The 22,200-nt window shown below is 38.7% G+C and overlaps 1 protein-coding gene across 5 annotated transcripts in view; it reads left to right on the top strand.

Annotated features, from left to right (window-relative positions):
- The window catches only part of agap1 (ArfGAP with GTPase domain, ankyrin repeat and PH domain 1), a 158,764-nt gene that overhangs the window by 25,915 nt on the left and 110,649 nt on the right, over positions 1-22,200 (top strand). For 2 of the 5 annotated variants that reach the window (XM_051941658.1, XM_051941657.1), the window contains exons 2-3: positions 19,036-19,094; positions 19,200-19,287. In XM_051941658.1, the coding sequence (XP_051797618.1) occupies positions 19,036-19,094; positions 19,200-19,287 (147 nt within the window). Of the gene's footprint in view, positions 1-5,008; positions 6,567-19,035; positions 19,095-19,199; positions 19,288-22,200 lie in introns of those variants that run through there. The other 3 variants (XM_022214767.2, XM_022214765.2, XM_022214766.2) reach the window with 3 other exon arrangements.

The following is a 22,200-nucleotide window of genomic DNA, read 5'->3' as shown; positions in this document are numbered from 1 at the left end:
AGTACTGTAACAGTGTGTTTCCAGCTGGATTGTACATCACTTAAGTGAATGTTTGTGTGTGTGTGTTGTGTAGCTGCCGCGGCGTCCTGCTGGTGTGTCGAGTTGTTTTCTGACCAGCCTTGCTCTGATTGGTCGTCCAGCCGCCACCCTGCTCCTCACTTCCTGTCCGAGGACCAATCAGGCAGCTGGGTTTTAACGCGGCGTTACTCCTGTCCTTTTGTGTGTCGGATTAAGAAGCAATGCTTTGTGTTGTCCAGGGAGTTTGTGTTCATGAATCGACAATCAGCTGCACTCCATCTGTGCCGCACAGACACACAACACACACAAAAAACACACAAAACAACACAAAACACAAATACAAAACACAAAAACACACAATACAAATAAAAGACACATAAAACAACACAAAACACAAATAAAACTCAAAATCAACAAAAATGCACAAAATACACAGAACAACACAAAGTACACAAAAAACGAAAAACAACACAAAACACAGCCTCACCTGGTGCTGTCCTCAGCTACACTCTGTCTTTTTGTCGTTTTTTTTGTCTTCCTCTTTGTTTTGTGTTTGTCTTCCATCATTTTATGTTCAATTTATTTATTTCTGTTTGTTTTGTTTCTATCATTTTCTGTTTGTTTTGTGTGTGTGTTGTCTTTTTTGTCTCTTTCATAATTCAGTGCATTTATACCAGATTTTTTTTAAAATTATTTTGTCTATAAATATTCCCGTTTTAACACTTTCCCACATTAAACTCCATGTTTTTACTGACTCTCCATGTGACCAGTAGCTCTGTGATATTTATTCAGGTGTAACTTTGACAGAAACTTTCAGTATTTTGTGTTTAAAGATGTTTTGAGGCGTTTTCTCTTTTTTAATGTTGATTTTAATGATTGATAGTTAATAACAATGATTAATATTAATGATGTTTTTCTTCTTCTGTCCTCATGTGCTGCTGCTGCTGCTTCATCTCAGGTAAGAACCTTTTAAAAACCAGTAACATCTAACTGCTCTCTGATTGGTTTTAATGGATTTACAGTTTGTTTCTTTTAATCTTTTTTTGGACTCATTCTACGTCGTTTTAGACCATTTTGGGTTGCTGGTTTTGAAATTTTGGGTCATTTTTGAAGACAATTTATTCATTTTACACCATTTTCAACTCGTTTTTACTCTTTTTAAGTCACTTTAGACTAATTTCAAGTCATTTTGAACTATTCTAATCTGTTTTGGACATGTTTTAAGACAATTACTACCATTTATAAGTTAACTTGGATATTTTTGAGTCAGTTTCAACTCATTTTAGGTACGATTTCTGTCATTTAAGAAAATAATTGTCAGTTTTGACAGGTTTTCATCTGTTTTAGACATTTCTGAGTCGTTTGGATTACATTTTCAGCCACTTTTGATAAGTCTGAAGAGATTGTAGACAGTTTGTCATTTAACAAACATCAGTTCAGTCGTGACCGATTTTAATCTATTTTAGACAGATTTTAAGTCCATTTATAAGTTGATTTAGACAATGTCACTTTAAGAAATGTGTTGAATGCAAGTCGGTAGCTCAGGAATGCTAATCACTAGCCCCAGAATGCTAGTTGGTAGCTCTGGAATGCTAATCACTAGCCTCAGAATGCTAGTTGGTAGCTCTGGAATGCTAATCACTAGCCTCAGAATGCTACTTGGTAAAGCAGAAATGCTAATCCCGAGCCTCAGAATGCTAGTTGGTGGCTCATGAATGCTAATCAGTAGCCTCCGAATGCTAGTTGGTAGCTCAGGAAAATTAATCACTAGCCTCAGAATGTTAGTTGGTAGCTCTGGAATGCTAATCACTCGCCTTAGAATGCTACTTGGTAAAGCAGAAATGCTAATCCCGAGCCTCAGAATGCTTGTTGGTAGCTCATGAACACTAATCAGGAGCATCAGAATGCTAGTTGGTCACTCATGAATGCTAGTCACGAGCCTCCGAATGCTAGTTGCTATTTCCGGCATGCTAATCAGTAGCCACAGAATGCTAGTTGGTAGCTCAGAATGCTAATCAGTGGCCTCAGAATGAGAGCTGGTAGATCATAGATGTTCGTCAGTAGCCTCAAAGTGCTAGTTGCTAGCTCAAGAATGCTAGTTGCTACCTCAGAAATGCCAATCACTTGCCTCAGAATGCTAGTTTCTTCCCCTTAAATACTGATCACTAGCCTTAGAATGCTAATGAATGCTAACCAATAGCCTCAGATTGCTAAATGCTATCTCAAAATGCTAATTCATATTACAAGTTTCATTATGTTAGTGGCTAGCCCAGTAATGCTCATCATGAGCCTCAGAATGCTAGTTGCTATCCGCTCAATGCTAATCACTAGCCTCACAATGCAAGTTGCAAGGTGATGAATGCTAATCACAAACTTCAGAATGGTAGTTGCTATCCCAGGAATGCTAATCAGTAGGTCAGAATGCTAGTTGGTAGCTTAGGAATACTAATCCGTAGCCTCAGAATGCTAGTTGCTTCTCCAGGAATGCTAATCAGTAGCCTTAGAATGCCAGTTGCTATCCCAGGAATGCTAATCAGTAGCCTCAGAATGCTAGTTGCTATCCAAGGAATGCCAATCAGTAGCCTCAGAATGCCAGTTGCTATCCCAGGAATGCTAATCAGTAGCCTCAGAATGCTAGTTGCTATCCCAGGAATGCTAATCAGTAGCCTCAGAATGCTTGTTGCTATCCCAGGAATGCTAATCAGTAGCCTCAGAATGCTGGTTGCTATCCCAGGAATGCTAATCAGTAGCCTCAGAATGCTTGTTGCTATCCCAGGGATGCTAATCAGTAGCCTCAGAATGCTGGTTGCTATCCCAGGAATGCTAATCAATAGCCACAGACGTGCTGTTTCTGCAGGTTAATTTCCAGGAGTGTTGACGAATCAAAGATCTGCAGCAGATGAAAGATTCTAGAGAAGCGTTTGATTTCAGTGTTGGCGTTAATTTACCATCAACAGTGCTTTTGATGTTGGCCCCAAATTAAACATAGAAACGTCCTCAGAGCCAGGACGTAGCCAGCGGCCGTGTTTTTAATCTGCATTAGTCCCAGTAATAATCCAGAGTTAATCTGTTCAGAGACCAGGCGGCAAGAAGAAAGTGATCAAAGAGATGCAGGTCATGTGACCAGAGATCAAAGATTCTCCTTCTCCTGGCTCTGAATGCTAATAGCTCGCTGAGGAACACTCATCAGTAGTCTCTGGGTGCTAGTCGCTACTGACTAGACTAGGAATGCTAGTGATTAGCTTTGAAATGGTAGTGACTAGCCTCAGGATACTATTCATTAGCGTTAGAATGCTAGCCTCAGGATGCTATTCACTTGCCTCAGGATGCTATTCACTTGCCTCAGGATGCTATACACTAGCCTGAGGATGTTATTCACTAGCCTCAGGATGCAATACACTAGCCTCAGGGTGCTATTCAGTAGCCTCAGGATTCTATTCACTAGCCTCAGGATGCTATTCACTAGCCTCGGGATGCTATTCATTAGCCTCAGGAGACTAGCCTTAGGATACTATTCACTAGCCTCAGGATGCTATTCACTAGCCTCAGGATGGTATTCACTAGCCTCAGAATGGTATTCACTAGCCTCAGGATGCTATTCACTAGCTTCAGGAGGCTATTCACTAGCTTAAGGAGGCTAGTCACTGAGAAACACAAGAATGCTAATTGTAACTTGCTCACTAGCCCAGTGGATGTAGTTTATATCTCTGAAATGCTCGTTTCCAACCTTAAATGCTAAGTGGTTACCTGGGGATGCTAGTTGTTAGCCTGGCTGAGGAGTAGTATTGAGATACAGGAATGCTAGTTGATAGATGGTTGTGAGGTCTTGTAAAATAGTCATTCTTCTTGAAATGCTTGTTTCCCATCTGAAATGCTGAGTGCTAGTCTATGGATGCTAGTTGCTAGCCTCAGGATGCTAGTTGCTAACCCAAGAATGCTAATTGCTAGCCGTGGAATGCCAGTTGCTAGCATATGGATGCTATTTGCTAGCCAAAGGATTCTACTTGCTACTCCAGGAATGCTAGTTGCTAGGCTCGGAATGCTAGTTGATAACCTGAGAATGCCAGTTGTTCGCCTCAGGATCACAAGTTGCTAATTACTAGTTGTTCACTAGTCCTGGTGATGCAGTTTTTATCCTTGAAGTACTTGTTTCTAACCTGAAATGCTACCTGCTAGCCTCAAGATGCTAGCTATTAGCCTATGGATGCTAGTTGTTAGCCTATGAATACTAGTTGTTAGCTATAGATGCTAGTTGTTAGTCTTTGGATGCTAGCTGCTAGCTTCAGTCTGAATGTTGGAGGGGATTTTCAGTAGTTTTTGTATTTCAACAGAACAAAGTGACCAAGGTCTCAGCTCAGATGATTTTTTCTTTTTAACTCAATAAACTTGTTTGTATTTCAGTCTGAGATCCAGTTGTTTTGTTTGTTTGTTTGTTTTGTGTAAATGAATGAGAGTTTGCAGCTGCAGCAGGTAAACAACAACAACAAACATCCAGACAGTAGAAACTCCTCCCTGCTCAGAGAGAAGCTGGAAGGAAAACCAGAACCGGAGCTGAAGATGGAACCAGATTAAATCTGATCTGTTGGGTTGAAAACCTCCAGACACATTCAAAGTTTAAATTAGTTTTAGTTTGTTCATAAAACACTGGAAAATAAATAAAATTATCGGACTGGAAAATATCTGAAAATATATAAATAGTCACATCCATAAAATATATAAAAAATTATAATATCAGTAAAATATAGTAAGTATAATTTTAGCAAATTAATTCTAGTTCATTTTAAATAAACAAAACTGTTATATATTTTTTTGTTATTTATGTCTGTGATTTTACCTGAAATACCTGAAAAGGAGAGAAAATGAAATAAATGTTACAATTGACATTTTACTGGATGTTTCCTGATGACAGAATAAAATGCTGCTGGTTTAATAACTTTTAGACACTTAGAATCACATTAAAATATTATTTTTTCCACATTCAGGTGATGTTTTCTGTTATTTTTACGGTTTTTATTAAAGAGAACAACATTTTTAAAGGAGTTTTCTGCAGCAGACAGAATAAATAAAACATTTCCAGCAGTTTGTTCGGTTTAAATGAGAATATGGAGCAATAAAAATAGAATAAGATGACAATCAATCGGAGCTCCGACTGAGGCTCCTCTCCGGCTCCCTTTTGGATCCGGTCCGGGTTTTCTCCTCCTGCCGCCGCCGGACGCTCCGTGTGTTTGGAGCTCAGAGAACCGCGGCGGAGAACCGGGACGGAGCGGAGCGTCTGTCTGCGGGCTGAAGGCAGCAGAGAGCGGAGGACCGGAGGACGGGAGGACCGGAGGAGCGGTCCCGGTGCTCGGCTCCTCTCCCAGCGGCGTGTGAACCCAGCCGAAGCCGGCCGGAGGACGCGGAGGCCCGGCGGGCTGCTCGGCGCTGCGCTGCGGGGGATGAGCGACACAAAAGGGGCCGAGGCGCCGCCAGAGTCCGGGACGCGGATCAACGTTCACCGCCGGAGCTGCGGGAGGAGAGAAGCCGCTCTGACCGGGCAGACCGGGGGTTTCCAGGCGGCAGCAGGACGCGGATTAATCCGCTGGGATGAAGCAGGAATGTGTTTCCGGCCGGTGTGAACATCTGGAGGACAGAAAAGTGAGTTTTAGTGGATTTCAGCGTAAAGCTGCTGAGAGGGTCTGAGGAGGAAACATCTGAAGAGGAACCAGGAGGTCAGAGGATGTTCCTACTGGAGGCTGCTGGGATGGACAGAGCAGCTCCTCAGAGGAGAACCGTCTACCGGATCTCCCTCACCTTGGTGAAGAGGGAGAACCTGGAGGAGAACCAAGAGAAGAACCAGGAGGAGGTGCAGGAGGGCGGCGGCCTGCTGGAGCAGCTGCAGGAGGAGGAGGAAGAGTCTCAGGATTTGTCCTCAGGCTTCATGAGGAGCTTCAGGACGTTCAGCACCGGCCAGCTGGAGCTCAGCAGGATGAAGATCTGCAGGAAGCTGCAGCTGAAGGAGAAGAACCCGGCAGGAGGCGACGCTAAGAAGAATAAGAAGCTGCTGAAGGCGAAGAGTGTGGAGGAGAGCAGCTCCGAGGCTCCTCCAGGAACCAACGGGGTCTCCTCGGTGGACAGGTCCGGTCTCCTGCGTCGCAGCTGCAGCTTCAGGAACTGGAGCGGCTCTGAGCTGCGGCGGCTGAAGGCCAGAGAACATCTCCACAGCAGCTCCGGGAGCCTCCACCAGCCGGAGCCCGGCGGCCAGAAGAGCCGGACCCTGGAGGTGGGGGCCCTCCTGAACCGAACCGACTCCATGGAGCTGAGCTGGACCCGAGAGAAGAACCGGACTCTGGACAACAGCGACCTGCAGCGGCTGCAGAAGGAGGCTGGAGGAGGGTTCCTGCTCAGAGGAGCTTCAGGCCGCAGCAGCGAGAGGCGCCTGGCTCGGTTCTTCAGCGGCTTCTTCTCCAGGAGGGACGCAGCCACGCCGACCTCCAGCCCCGACAGCAGGGGGCGCCGCAGGAGGCCGGTCCTGACCCAGTCCAGCTCCGAGAGCGTCAACGGAACCGACGGTAAAACAAACAAACAAAAAAAACAGATGTTCAGTTTCAGTTACTGAACGTCTGTCACAGAAGAGAGCTTTAAACACAACTAAAAACAGGAAAGAGTTAAATTTAAGTTCTGCTGGGTCACCTTAAAACTGTAGAGTGACTCAAAAATATACAAAAAAGCATCACAAAGAGATAAAAACAACACAACAAGATGCTAAAATCACAGAGACGCAAGAAACAGCAAAAATATGCAAAACACCTCAAAATGACATGAAAAAAGTGATGTAAAATTTGCAAAATGAAAGATAAAAAACATGCAAAACTGTAAAAAAGACAAAAATCACAAAAAGATGCAACAGTAACACTGACAAAAAATTATGTGACAACATGCAGAAAATACACGACAATGTGAAAAATGGCAAAAAAAATATGAAAAAAGATGCAAAAAATTAAACATAGGCTCAAAAATAACACTAAACATGCAAGAGAGAAACAAAAATATGCACAAAAATAACACAAAAGCTAAGAATCACAGAAAAAGATGCAAAATTCACATAGTGATGTGCAAAAAACGGCAAAAATGATGCAATAAAGCCCAGAGATACAAGAGAATGCCACAAAAAGATGCAAAAACGGCAAAATAATGCACAATGTAAGAGACAGAAATCACACAAAATGCAAAAAATAAAGCAAACAGGCACAAAAATTAAATAAAAATGTGCAAAAAATGACAAAAAAGACAAAAAATCTCACAGAAATGCACAAAAATAACACAAAAGATGCAAAAAATTCAGATGTGCAAAACCGACCCAAAAAACACATATAGACACAAAAATGAAGTGAAAAGATGGAAAAATTTCAGAGAGATGCACAAAAAACCCCAAAAACATGTCAGTCACAAAGAGAAACAAAAATTTGCCAAAAAATCTAAAGTAACACAAATGATGCAAACAAAAGTCCAGAAATCACACAAAATATGCAAAAAAGACACAAAAATGGACCAAAAGTTTGACAGAAAGCAAAAAATCCTGAAACATGAGGAGAAAAACTTTACTTTCTGACTATCTCACATAAATTTGATTCCACTTCCTGCAGTTGAGCTGAAAACTCTCAGACTTTTTGTTGTTTGTCTTTTGGTCTCAGCTGCGTCTCTCTGGACATTTCCGTTTCTTCACGAAGCTCAGAAATTCTAGGGTTCTGGAAGTCCTCTCAATTTACATCTGATAAACGTAGCTTCGGAACGTCTCTAATTTCAGCTGGAAGTTCTGCTTCTTTACGATGTTTGTGTTTGTTCTGGGAGGCTCAGTGATGTTTGTCTTTCATTAGCCAAGGGTCCTGAAGGTTCCTGTTGGTCCTGAAGGTTCCTGTTGGTCCTGAAGGTTCCTGTTTGTACTGAAGGTTCCTGTTGGTCCTGAAGGTTCCTGTTGGTCCTGAAGGTTCCTGTTGGTCCTTTTGGTTCCTGTTGGTCCTGAACGTTCCTTTTGGTTCCTGTTGGTCCTTTTGGTTCCTGTTAGTCCTGAAGGTTCCTTTTGGTTCCTGAAGGTTCCTGTTGGTCCTGAAGGTTCTTAAAAATTCCTTTTGGTTCTGAAGGTTCCTGTTGGTCCTGAAGGTTCCTGTTTGTACTGAAGGTTCCTGTTGGTCCTGAAGGTTCCTGTTGGTCCTGAACGTTCCTTTTGGTTCCTGTTGGTCCTTTTGGTTCCTGTTAGTCCTGAAGGTTCCTTTTGGTTCCTGAAGGTTCCTGTTGGTCCTGAAGGTTCTTAAAAATTCCTTTTGGTTCTGAAGGTTCCTGTTGGGTCCTGAAGGTTTCTGATAGTTCCTCTTGATTCCTGGAGTTTTCTTTGAGTCTTGAAGGTTCCTGAAGGTTCCTGTTGGTTCCAATTAGTTCCTGATAGTTCCTGTTGATTCTTGGAGGTACAATTCCTGTTGGTCCCTGACCATTCCTGAAGGCTCCTATTAGTTCCTGATGGTTCTTGTTGGTTCCTGAAGATAAAATTCGTATCTGTTCCTGAAAGCTCCTGTTGGTTGCTGAAGCTTCCTGTTGGTTCTTGTTGGTTCCTGAAGGTAAAATTCATGTTGGTTCCTAAAGGTAAAGGTTCTGTTGGTTTCTGAAGGTTCCTGCTGGTTCCTGAAGGTAAAGTTCACGTTGGCTCCTGAAGGTAAAGTTTGTGTTGGTTCCTGTTGGTTCCTAAAGATAAAGTTCATGTAGGTGCCTGAAGGTTCCTGTTGGTTCCTGAAGGTAAGGGTCCTGTTGGTAAATGGGTCCTGTTGGTAAATGCCCTGCTGGTTCCTGTTCTTGTTGGTTCTTGTTGTCTGGATGCTCAGTTTCCTCTTTCCATCCAGTGGAAAACATGAACAGAGAGGAAGTAGATTTATCCTGTTGGCATCTGACGATACTAAAGTACCAAAAATTTTAGGGTCTTCACTACATTAATATCCAGGTTTTTAAGACTTTAGTACATTAATATCCAGGTTTTTGACTCTTTATTGTGTTAATATTCCGCATTTTTTCAGTTTTGCTCGTTAATGTTCAGGTGTTTTTTGGATTAATATTTACAGTCAGTTGTTTTATGAGGCAGCGGTTGGTTTGTTGTAGCAGTTTGAGGTGTGAGGATGATTCTGAGTTGTTGTTATTTAGTTGTTGTACATTGGAATAGTTTTTGTCTTTCTGTGAGCAGACCTGTCCTGAGGCGGGGGTTCTCATGCTCTTATTGTGGAGGTCTGGAGGTGGACCAGCAGGTTTGTGTTCTGATGAAACATTTCTGGGATTCCGGCTGCAGGTCACATGATCCGGATGGGCCAATGAGCTGCCAGAGAGGAGCCCCTGGCAGGTAGCATGGTGCTCAGGTGGACACGGTGGCAACATGACGAATGTTAGTCAGCTTACCGTCACAGAGGAAGGAAAATACTCAGTTTACATGTTTTTATAGAAAAATTACTATTAATATCCAGGTTTTTCTCTCATTAGTACATTATTATCCAGATTTTAGACTCTTTAGTACATTAATTTCCAGGTTTTAGACTCTTTAGTACATTATTATCCAGGTTTTATACTCTTTAGTACATTAATTTCTAAGTTTTTGATGCTTCCTGGGGTTGAATATCAAAGGTTTTTACTGTTACTGGGTTACTATTAAGGTTTTTAAGACTTGTGTGTGTTCATATCCAGGTTTTTTGACATTTTCGTGCATTGTTTCGTGCTTTGATATTCAGATATTTTTTTGTTTTATGTATTTTAGGACATTAACTTTTCTTTTTACGTTCTTGTTCCTTCATATCACACTTTTTATACCTTTGTGTGTTTGTTTTGTGAATCCAGACCTACATCTAGATCTTTCTGACCTCTTTTCATATTGTGTGCTTTTACTTCCTCGTTCTGTCCCGTCACATGACTCGCTCCTGCCTCCTGATTGGCCGATCCCAGAGCAGTCATAATAAATCAGTCACTTGCCCCGCCCCCTCCCCCCCGACCTCACTGGTTTTAATGGACTCGACTGGTGTGTGTGTTTGTGTGTTACTGTGTGTGTTTGACCTACATTCTCGCCTGAGCAGAAGTAATGTGGTCGACATGTGTATCAAAACGCACATGCACTGGGACTACAATTATTCTGTCAATTCATCTCATACACACACACACACACACACACACACATATATGTTTGTACTTCTATCTTAGTGAGGACATCCATAGGCGTAATGCATTTCCTAGAGCCTTACCCTAACCTTAACCATCACAACTGATCGCCTAACCCTAATCCTTACCCTAACCCTAACCAAACCTCAATTCATACCTGTTCTCTAAAAACAAGTCTTCACCCTCAAACATGGCTGTTTCAAAGTGAGGACCGGCCAAAATGTCCTCACTTTGTAAAAATGTCCTCACTTTGATAGTTAAATGCAGAAAATGGTTCTCACAATGTAGCAAGTACAAGAACACACACACACACACACACACACACACACACACACACACACACACACACACACACACACACACACACACACACATACACACAGACACACACACTTAGATGATAGTAGGTATTTCCTCCCTCCTTGTTTCCTTCCTACGTTGTCATACTGTGTCTGTCTGTATATTGTGTTGTTGTACAGTCAGACATTGTGTGTCTGTATATTGTGTTGTTGTACAGCCAGATGTGTTGTACAGTCAGACGTTGTGTTGTTGTACAGTCAGACGTTGTGTTGTTGTACCATCAGACATTGTGTTGTTGTACAGTCAGACGTTGTGTTGTTGTACAGTCAGACGTTGTGTTGTTGTACCATCAGACATTGTGTTGTTGTACAGTCAGACGTTGTGTCTGTATATTGTGTTGGTGTACAGTCAGACGTTGTGTTGTACAGTCAGATGTTGTGTTGTTGTACAGTCAGACATTGTGGTGTTTTACAGTCAGACGTTGTCTGTATATTGTGTTGGTGTACAGTCAGACGTTGTGTTGTACTGTCTGATGTTGTTGTTGTACCATCAGACATTGTGGTGTTTTACAGTCAGACGTTGTCTGTATATTGTGTTGTTGTACAGTCAGACGTTGTGTTGTTGTACAGTCAGACATTGTGGTGTTTTAAAGTCAAACGTTGTGTTGTACAGTCAGACATTGTGGTGTTTTACAGTCAGACGTCTGTATATTGTGTTGTTGTACAGTCAGACATTGTGGTGTTTTACAGTCAGATGTTGTGTTTGTATTTTGTGTTGTTGTACAGTCAGACGTTGTTGTACAATCAGACGTCATGTGTCTGTATATTGTGTTGTTGTACAGTCAGACGTTGTGTTGTTGTACTGTCTGATGTTGTTGTTGTACCATCAGACATTGTGGTGTTTTACAGTCAGACGTTGTCTGTATATTGTGTTGTTGTACAGTCAGACGTTGTGTTGTTGTACAGTCAGACATTGTGGTGTTTTAAAGTCAAACGTTGTGTTGTACAGTCAGACATTGTGGTGTTTTACAGTCAGACGTTGTCTGTATATTGTGTTGTTGTACAGTCAGACATTGTGGTGTTTTACAGTCAGATGTTGTGTTTGTATTTTGTGTTGTTGTACAGTCAGACGTTGTTGTACAATCAGACGTCATGTGTCTGTATATTGTGTTGTTGTACAGTCAGACGTTGTGTTGTTGTACTGTCTGATGTTGTTGTTGTACCATCAGACATTGTGTTGTTGTACAGTCAGATGTTGTGTCTGTATATTGTGTTGGTGTACAGTCAGATGTTGTGTTGTTGTACAGTCAGACATTGTGGTGTTTTACAGTCAGACGTTGTGTTGTACAGTCAGACATTGTGTTTTACAGTCAGACGTTGTCTGTATATTGTGTTGTTGTACAGTCAGATGTTGTGTTGTTGTACAGTCAGACATTGTGGTGTTTTAAAGTCAAACGTTGTGTTGTACAGTCAGACATTGTGGTGTTTTACAGTCAGACGTCTGTATATTGTGTTGTTGTACAGTCAGACATTGTGGTGTTTTACAGTCAGATGTTGTGTTGTACAGTCAGACATTGTGGTGTTTTACAGTCAGATGTTGTGTGTTTGTATTTTGTGTTGTTGTACAGTCAGACGTTGTTGTACAATCAGACGTCATGTGTCTGTATATTGTGTTGTTGTACAGTCTGATGTTGTGTTGTTGTACTGTCTGATGTGTTGTTGTAAAATCAGATGTTGAGTTGTTGCACAGTCGGACATTGTGTTGTACAGTCAGACGATTTTTGTGATGACGTGCTGCAAGCTAGCACATTAGCATGTAGCATGTTGAGTGATATTAAGCACATGCTAACACATTAGCATTCATACCTGGTGAGTGCTTTTTTTTATATGTGCTAATGCTATATTGACAGTTAACTCCATGGTACCACTGACTGTAGCAGCTAACAGTTAGCTTAAGGCTAACACTAGCACATCATCCTGTTTAATTATATGCTAATAATTTAGATTTCTTCTGTAATTTTCTGCAGCAGTTAAAAATTAAAGTGTAAAATGACAGTAAATTGTTGAAAAACTTCCCGTTAAATGTTTTATTTTTACTATAAACATAAAAACCAAGTGACGTGAGGATTCCCTGTGAGCATTTCTTGTTTTATTTGCACTTCCTGTGTCTTATTTTGTATTTTTGTCGTGAACTTCCTGGTGCTGTTGCCGTGCCAACGATTCCTCCTGCACCTCCCCTGCTGTTTAAAGCTCTTACATAAGGCTCAAATCCATCAGAGCACAGATGACAGCAACGCAGAATTTACATGTTCAAATGCACATATGTAGGGCAGCATGATGTAAGCAGGCTGAAACACGCTAAACACACACCAGCCTCCTCTTCCTCCTCGTCTTCATCATGTATCCTGCCAGAAGTAGAAGCATAAAAAAGCGCCGCTGCTAAACACGCTAATTAACCTGAAATTATCCTTGAAATCAACCTAAAGTCAGACCAGAAAGCTACCTGAGATGAATCTAAAATCAATTTGGAATCAACCTGATTAATCTCAAACTTAACCTAGAAATCAACCTTAGTTTAACTTACACTCAACAAAAATATAAACACAACACTCTTTTGTTTTTGCTCCCATTTTTTATGAGATGAACTCAAAGATGTAAAACTTTCCCACATACACAATATCACCATTTCTCTCAAATATTGTTCACAAATCTGTCTAAACCTGTGATAGTGAGCACTTCTCCTTTGCTGAGATAATCCATCCCACCTCACAGGTGTGCCATATCAGGATGCTGATTAGACACCATGATTAGTGCACAGGTGTGCCTTATACTGCCCACAATAAAAGGACACTCTGACAGGTGCAGTTTGGTTTTATTGGGGAGGGGGGTCCACTCCTCTTCAATAGCTGTGTGAAGTTGTTGGATATTGGGGGGAACTGGTACACGCTGTCGTATACAAGCATGCTCAATGGGTGACATGTCCGGTGAGTATGCTGGCCATGCAAGAACTGGGACGTTTTCAGCTTCCAAGAATTGTGTACAGATCCTACAACATGGGGCCGTGCATTATCCTGCTGCGACATGAGGGGATGTTCTTGGATGTATAGCACAACAATGGGCCTCAGGATCTGGTCACGGTATCTCTGTGCATTCAAAATGCCATCAATAAAATGCACCTGTGTTCTTGGTCCATAACAGACGCCTGTCCGTACCATAACCCCACCACCACCATGGGCCACTCCATCCACAACATTGACATCAGAAAACCGCTCACCAACCGCTCACCAATGTAGAAATCAACCTAGAAGTCCACCTAAAACTAACCTGAAATTATCCTGAAATTAGACTGAAACCAGCTTTAAATCAACCTGAAAAAAATTGAATTAAACTGAAATCAATTTAGAAATTAACCACCAAATTAACCTAACTTAGAAGTTAACCTGAAATCAACCTGAAATCAACCTAAAATCAACCTAAAATCAACCTGAAATCAACCTGAAATTATCCTAGAAATTCTTAATCATTGTAGAAATCAACCAGAAATTAACCAGAAATTAACCTGGAAATATACCTTAACTCCACCAAGAAATCAAACTAAAAAATCAACCTGAAATAAACCTGAAATTATCCTAGGGATTAGCCTTAATCATCGTAGAAATCAACCCGAAATCAACTTTGAAATTAACCTTTAATCAGCTTAGAAATTAACCTTAAATCAACATAGAAATCAATCTAGAAAACAACTTGAAATTAGCCTGAAACCAACCTTAAGTCAGCCAGAAGTTAACTGAGAAATAAACTTGAAATCAGCCTGAAATCATCATAGAAGTCAACCTAAAATCAACCTAAAAGCAACCTGAATTTAATCAAGAAATTAACCTGAACTTCATTTAGACATTGATTTAGAAACCAACCTTAACCTGAAATGAACCTGAGCTCTAATTAATCCTCATCAGGTGAATCATTGATGGTTGCTGCTGAATTTAAACCAGTTTTCTGTGTTTTATTCAACCTGTGATCCAAACAGACACACACCTCAGTTCCACACATCAGCTGATGATCACATGTTGTGTGTCTGTGTGTGAACCAGTCAGGTTGTGGTTGTGTGTCGGTGGTTTTGGAGGTTTCATTTGATTTGGGATGGAAGTGTTCGACTCTCTGCCAACCAGCCGGCTGTGTGTGTTCTGTGTGTGTGTTACAGTGTGTTTGTGTTACAGTGTGTGTTTGTGGTGGGGGATGGTTGCCTGACGCTGATTAAACCATGATATTTAGGTCAGTCCTAAAGCTGCTTCTTCACATGTTGACGTTTGACTTCATTGATCCAATCGGACGTTTTTATTGGTTATCGATCGCTGATGTCATCAGGTTTCATGGAATTCACCTCTCAGGTGATTTTTACCATTTACTGGCCTGTTTTCCTGCTAAAATAGTGTTTTAAGGCGTTTTTGTTGTTGTTGTTTTAGAGATATTTATGTGAGAACAGATGGAAGATGAATTTTTAATTATTGCCATAATTTAGAAACATTTAGCAGAACCCAATGTTGACGAGTTTAGAATCCAGGTTGTAGACTCTTTGCTACATTAAATTCAGGTTTTTAACTCTTTACTACATTAATATTCAGGTTTTTTGTTATTTTTGACTTTTCTGGTATTTCTGTGTCAGTTTGCATCTTTTTCTTTACTGTTTTTCCGTCTTTTTTGTGTCATTTTGTGATATTTTTGTATCTTTTTGTGCTGGTTTTGGATTTTTTGCCATCATTCTAACATTGACCAAAAGACTTTTATGTTCTAGTGGAAGTTCTGGATTTTTTTTTTCTGACATCTGTTACATTTTTTGCATCTTTTGTGAGGTTTTTGTCGTCATTTTTGACTTCTGTGTCATTATGTGTTATCCTTGCGTCTTCTGTGTTGTTTTTAACTGTTTTCTGTCATTTTTGGACTATTTTTGTGTTGCCTTTGTGTGTCCTTCATGTTGATCTGACTTCCTACTGCAGTGAAAAATGAATCGTAGCGGGTTAAAATGAGACAGGAGCTGCTCTGGTTCATGACTCATCTGGTTGGTTTGCAGCCAAACACGAGTCTTAAAGTCGTAAATGACAGGAGGAACGTGAAGCAGGTGTGTTGTTACCTGTCCGACAGGTTTAATTAACGGTGATGAATGCAAATCAACACGACACGTGCTGTGAATGCAAACACACACAGACGGCTGCAGACGGCGTTTATTATGCATTAAAACAAACTGGAAAAGCTGCTTTTAAAGCCACAAATCATCTCAGATCTGGTGAATACAGACAGAAAACAGACCTTCACTTCACCGTTGACCCTTGAATCCAACACAAAGTGATGGAAAATAACCATGAGGAGACTTAAAACTAACACAGAGACAGAAAAGACACATCAAACAGTAGAAAACAGCAACAAAGTGACATCAATCTAACACAAAGTGACATAAATTCAACCTGAAGTAACATCAATTCAACATAAAATGATATAAATTTAACACAGACTGACAAATTCAACATATAGTGACATATATTAAACTTAAAGTGACACAAATTCAACATAAACTGACATAAATCCAACATAAAGTGACAAATTTTACACAGTGACATAAATTCAATATAAAGTAAAATAAATTTGACATAAAGTGACAAATTTAACATAAATTACATAAATCTTAAACAGTGACATAAATTCAACATGAAGTAACAAATTCAACATAGTGACATAAATTTAACACAAAGTGACATAAATTCAACATATGACATTAATTCGACATAAAGTGACATGAATTCAACATGAAGTGACAAATTCAACATAAAATGACATAAATCAAAACAAAGTGACATAAATTGAACATGAAGTAACAAATTCAACATAAAATGACATAAATCCAAAACAAAGTGACATAAATTGAACATGAAGTAACAAATTCAACATAAAATGACATAAATCCAAAACAAAGTGACATAAATTCAACATGAAGTAACAAATTCAATGTGAAATGACAAATTCAGCACAAAGTGACAAATATTCAACATAAAGTGACATAAATTCAAGATAAAATGTCATAAATTCAACATAAAATGACGTAAAAATGACCAAATTTTACATTTCAGGTCTATATTTTCCCTTTCTGGTGTTTTATTTTTCCTCATCTTTCTCATTTTACATCTTGTTTTAGTTGTCTAGTTTTAGCAGTGTCTAATTTTTGTGGTTTTATTTCTTGTTTTTGTTATCTTGTGTCTCATTTTTGCCATTTGTGTGTAATTTGAGTGCTTCTATGTCTTGTTTCGTTTTTAGTTTTAGTGGTTTTGTGTCTTGTTTCGTTCTAGTTTGTGGTTTAATGTTTTATTTTTGTCGTTTTTTTCTTGTTTTTGTCGTTATATTTCTAGTTTTAGTAGTTGTGTCTTGTTTTTGTCTCGTTTTTCTCATTTTCTTCTTTCTTTCTTCCTCGTGTTTTTTATTTTCCCGCTCATCATTTTTTACATCGAGGTTAAACTTTTCGTCCAGTCTGAGTCGTCTGCTGGTTAAACTGGGAACCAGTGCAGCAAACAGGAAGCAGCTGGGTCAACATCCTGTCGGTGGAAACAGACGCCGTTTGTCGCCTCAACAATCCTCCTCTGTGCCGCCACCGCCGGCCAATCAGGAGGCTGCTGTCCGTAACCTAGCAACAAGAACAGCTGACAGAAAACAGCCTTTTTATCACGTTTGTCACCGAGTTGAAACTTTTTGCTGCTTTTCTTGGTTTGAACTCAGTAACGGAATCATTTTGTGTTTTATGGGGGAAAACTGCAGTTTGAAACTTTTTAACAGTTTTGTTTTTAAACTGATCAGAAAAACGAAACGATCCGTCAGATCAGTCGCTATAAAACACTTTAGATCTTCCATCTGAAGATGAATGTTTGGTTTCTGGGGCAGAATATTTGCCCCGGGGTAAACCAGGGGGTAGAAAAGACAAATCTGAACCTTAAGTCTCTTCACAGGCAGGAAAAAAAACAGGAGAAGTTAGAATTTCTGAGGTTTTTGTCTCATCATTTAGAAGTTTTATGTCATAGATCTGAGCTTGTGTCATAATTATCGCTTTCCTTCTCATGATTCTGACTTTCATGGAAGCATTTTTTAATCATAACTCTGACTTTTGTCAAATATTTAGTTATAAGTTTGACTTTTATCAAATATTTTTTAAATCCTAATTTAGACTTTTATCTAATTTTTTCATGATAATTTAGACTTTTATCAAATAATTTTTTAATAATACTTTTGGCTGATAACTAGTATGTTTTTAAAATAATAATTTAGACTTTTATCTGATATTTCCAAAATAATAATTTGTACTTTTATCTAATATTTTTTCTAATCATATTTTGATTTTTATGTTATTTCTGTATTTTTGGATTGTAATTTACACTTTTATCTAATATATTTTTATCAGAATTTAGATTTTTGTGTATTTTACAAAAAAATCAGAATTTGGATTTTTAGCATTTTTTTAAACCATAATTTTTACTTTATTCATGATTTTAATTTAAATCTTATTTTGAACTTTCATCTCATATATAGATTTTTTTTAAAAATTTCTGGTTCATAATCTTCAACTTTTTCCCCTTAATGTGTTTTTTTCTCACAATTTTTTAACTTTTTTCTTCTAACTTTCCATTCTTTTCTGATAACTTGCAGCTTTAATCTAATATTTTTTTTAAATCTCATAACTTTGAAATTTTATCTCAGTTTTTGGAAAAAATCTCTGCTAATCTCCTAATTTTTATTTTTTAACTTTTCTCTCATAACTCTTGTTTTCTCATAACATTTATTTTACTGTCGTCTCATTTTTTAAAAATCATAAACTTTCATTTTAATTGCATTAAAATGTTCTCGTATTCTTTAAAGTTTCTTTTTCTCTTAATCTTCAGTGTTTTCTTTCCTAAATGTATTTTTTCTCCGTTTTTTGTACTTGTATCTCTGTTTTTAAAATCTTTAATCAAAATTTTTCATTTCTATCACATTCAGAAAACTCTCGTATTTCTTCAACTTTTCTTTCCTAAATGTATTTTTTTCTTCACAATTTTTAACTTTTGTCTTCTTTTGTTTTTTCTTCGTAACTTTGCAGCTTTAATCAATTTTTTTAGTCCCATAAATTTGAACTTTTATCTCTCATCTTTTATCAAATTTCTGTTTTTTCCCCAATAATTTGAAGCTTTTCCATAAAAACTCTTTTGTTTTAAAACTTCTATCTCATTTAAAACAAAAAATCATAATTTTCTTTTCAATCACCCGATAAATCTTTTCTCGTGTCTCCTAAATTTTATTTGAATGTTTTTCCTCATAATCTTCAACTTTAATCTCAGAATTCAGAGTTGTCTATAAAATATATGTAGAATCTCATGTATCGGATGTTCCCTCAGAGTTTCTAGTCAGAATTAAATCAGAATTTAAAATCCGTAATAAAATGTGAATATAATTGGGTCTTGATTGGTTCTTTTTTTAGTTTCTTTCGTCTGCACCTGAAGACATCGCGTGTTCATTCCTGTTTTTTGTGTTGTTGTTTTTTGTGTTTCAGATGCGTTTGTGAACAGTCAGGAGTGGACGCTAAGCCGAACGGTACCAGAACTCAAAGTGGTGAGTTTAAACTCTCCGACAGTGGCAGATTTGTCAAAAAACGTCGCTGTAGATCCAGTAAAGTCGTGTCTTTGTGGCCTGATAACGCTGCTTCCTCCCTCCCAGGGCATTGTGGGTAATCTGGCCAGCGGTAAGTCGGCGCTGGTCCATCGCTACCTGACAGGAACCTACGTCCAGGAGGAGTCGCCTGAAGGTAAAATCCAGCTTCTGTTCCCCGAGTCCGGCTGGATCAGTTTCTGCTGCGTTTTCCTGCCAAACTTATCCCTCCAAAATAAAGTAAATAAAAAACAAAAGCATTTTAAATTGCTTAAAAATAAATCAAAATAAAAGTTGCTAAGTTAAATAAGAGGCTAACAATCTCTGTAACCTCAAAACTCCAAAGTTTACATTTATGGCATTTTTGTGGATTAAAATAAACATTTAGACAATTTCGGTTGTTGAATATGAAATAAAATCCAAGTTTTTGAATCGTTACTACATTAATATCCACGTTTTAGACACTTTACTACATTAATATCCAGGTTTTAGACACTTTACTACATTAACATCCAGGTTTTAGACTCTTTACCACATTAACATCCGCATTTTTAAGACTTTAGTACATTAATATCCAGGTTTTAGACGCTTTACTATATTAACATCCAGGTTTTAGACTCTTTACCACATTAATATCCAGGTTTTAGACTCTTTACTACATTAATATCCAGGTTTTAGACTCTTTACCACATTAATATCCAGGTTTTAGACTCTTTACCACATTAATATCCAGGTTTTTGACTCTTTACCACATTAATATCCAGGTTTTAGACGCTTTACTACATTAATATCCAGGTTTTAGACTCTTTACTACATTAATATCCAGGTTTTAGACTCTTTACCACATTAATATCCAGGTTTTTGACTCTTTACCACATTAATATCCAGGTTTTAGACGCTTTACCACATTAATATCCAGGTTTTAGACTCTTTACTACATTAATATCCAGGTTTTAGACTCTTTACTACATTAATATCCAGGTTTTAGACTCTTTACTACATTAATATCCAGGTTTTAGACTCTTTACTACATTAATATCCAGGTTTTAGACGCTTTACTACATTAATATCCAGGTTTTAGACTCTTTACTACATTAATATCCAGGTTTTAGACTCTTTACTACATTAATATCCAGGTTTTAGACTCTTTACCACATTAATATCCAGGTTTTAGACGCTTTACTACATTAATATCCAGGTTTTAGACTCTTTACCACATTAATATCCAGGTTTTAGACTCTTTACTACATTAATATCCAGGTTTTAGACTCTTTACTACATTAATATCCAGGTTTTAGACTCTTTACCACATTAATATCCAGGTTTTAGACTCTTTACCACATTAATATCCAGGTTTTAGACTCTTTACTACATTAATATCCAGGTTTTAGACTCTTTACCACATTAATATCCAGGTTTTTGACTCTTTACCACATTAATATCCAGGTTTTAGACTCTTTACTACATTAATATCCAGGTTTTAGACTCTTTACCACATTAATATCCAGGTTTTAGACGCTTTACCACATTAATATCCAGGTTTTAGACAATTTACTACATTAATATCCAGGTTTTAGACTCTACTATATTAACAGCCAGGTTTTAGACTCTTTACCACATTAATATCCACGTTTTTAAGACTTTAGTACATTAATATCCAGGTTTTAGACTCTTTAGTACATTAATATCCAGGTTTTTAAGACTTTAGTACATTAGTATCCAGGTCTTTGCTGTGCTCGTATCAAACAGACCATGAAAGATCTCGTGAATATTTCACCATCGGTAGCATCCTGTGATCCGTGGCTTCTTTTTAATGCAGTGAATCAGTAGAAACTCTTGTCTGGTTGGGAGGTTCAGCCACTGACCTGCTTTTCCAGACTGACCCTGGTTTGGATATGAAACTTTAAAGAGTCTTCTCTGCTCCGTCCCTCGGTGGAAACCTGACTTTTCCCTGCAGCGTGGGCCATATTCTTCATCCAATATTAAAGCTGCACAGACCCACTTCCACCAGAGCCCATACAGCTTTAATATTTCACCACATGGGCTGTTTCCTCCGGTGGTCGCTGCACGCAGAGGATGAAAGCCTCTTTTATCGACACAAATTCACCCTTTTCCTCCAAACCAAAGCAGAGATGACACCAGTCCATGGAGGAATCATTGCTATAAACCAGAAGATTCAAATTAAAAGGTGTGCAGATAATGTTCGTCTTTTTATATGGATTTTACAAACAAAACCAAAAAAACCCACTGGATTCATCAATGACAAAGTCTAAATTCTTTGAGAATTTGACAACATTCTGGTTTCTTTCCAGATTTTAGACTCTAGCACATTATTATCCAGGTTTTTGTGTGTTTTATCTATATTTTTGCATGTTTTGTACATTATTATCCAATTTTTTGACAGTTTCAAATGTTAATATCCTCGTTTTTGCTCCTACAGTCTGATAATATCCAGGTTTGTGATAGTTATGGTCATCATTTTCTAGTTCTGGACCCCTAAACTGCGGGTTGAGCTTTAGACGGTTTAGACTGGCTTTGTTTGTGGTTTTGGGCTTAGTTCTAGAGAGGTTTTAGACTCAACTTTAGACGGGTTTTGCACAGATTTTGAGTTTGACTTTAGACCAGTTCTGTCCTTGGTCTTGGACTTGGTTACGTTCTTTGTTTTGTCCTGGTTTTGACTTGATTTTAGACAGTTTTTAGACCAGTTTGTTGTTGGTTTTGGTTGAATTTTGAGCTTAGTTTTGGACTGGTTTTGTTCTTGGTTTTGGACTTAATTCTAGATTTTGAGCTTGACTTTAGACTAGTTTTGGACAGATTTAAGACTGGCGTTGTTGTTGGGTTTAGACTGGCTTCTGTCTGGTTTTAAACTGGTTTTATCCTCACTGCTGCAGAAGATACTGTCTTGTTAAAACCCCTCAGAACTCGTCCGTCTTTGTGCTGTAGCTTCTGTTTCTTGGTTCTGTTTGATCGGTTCTTCCTGGATCCTCAGCCAGATTAACGTCAGATGAACGTTCTGCTGGAACCGTCTGAACTGTGACGGCTTTGTGGGCTGAAGCCGGGTGGGCAGCAA

The sequence above is a fragment of the Acanthochromis polyacanthus genome, chromosome 22 (assembly GCF_021347895.1).
Source record: "Acanthochromis polyacanthus isolate Apoly-LR-REF ecotype Palm Island chromosome 22, KAUST_Apoly_ChrSc, whole genome shotgun sequence".
NCBI lineage: Eukaryota > Metazoa > Chordata > Actinopteri > Pomacentridae > Acanthochromis > Acanthochromis polyacanthus.
The sequence above is the reverse complement of the archived record's forward strand: the minus strand, read 5'-3'. Positions and strand labels throughout refer to the sequence as shown.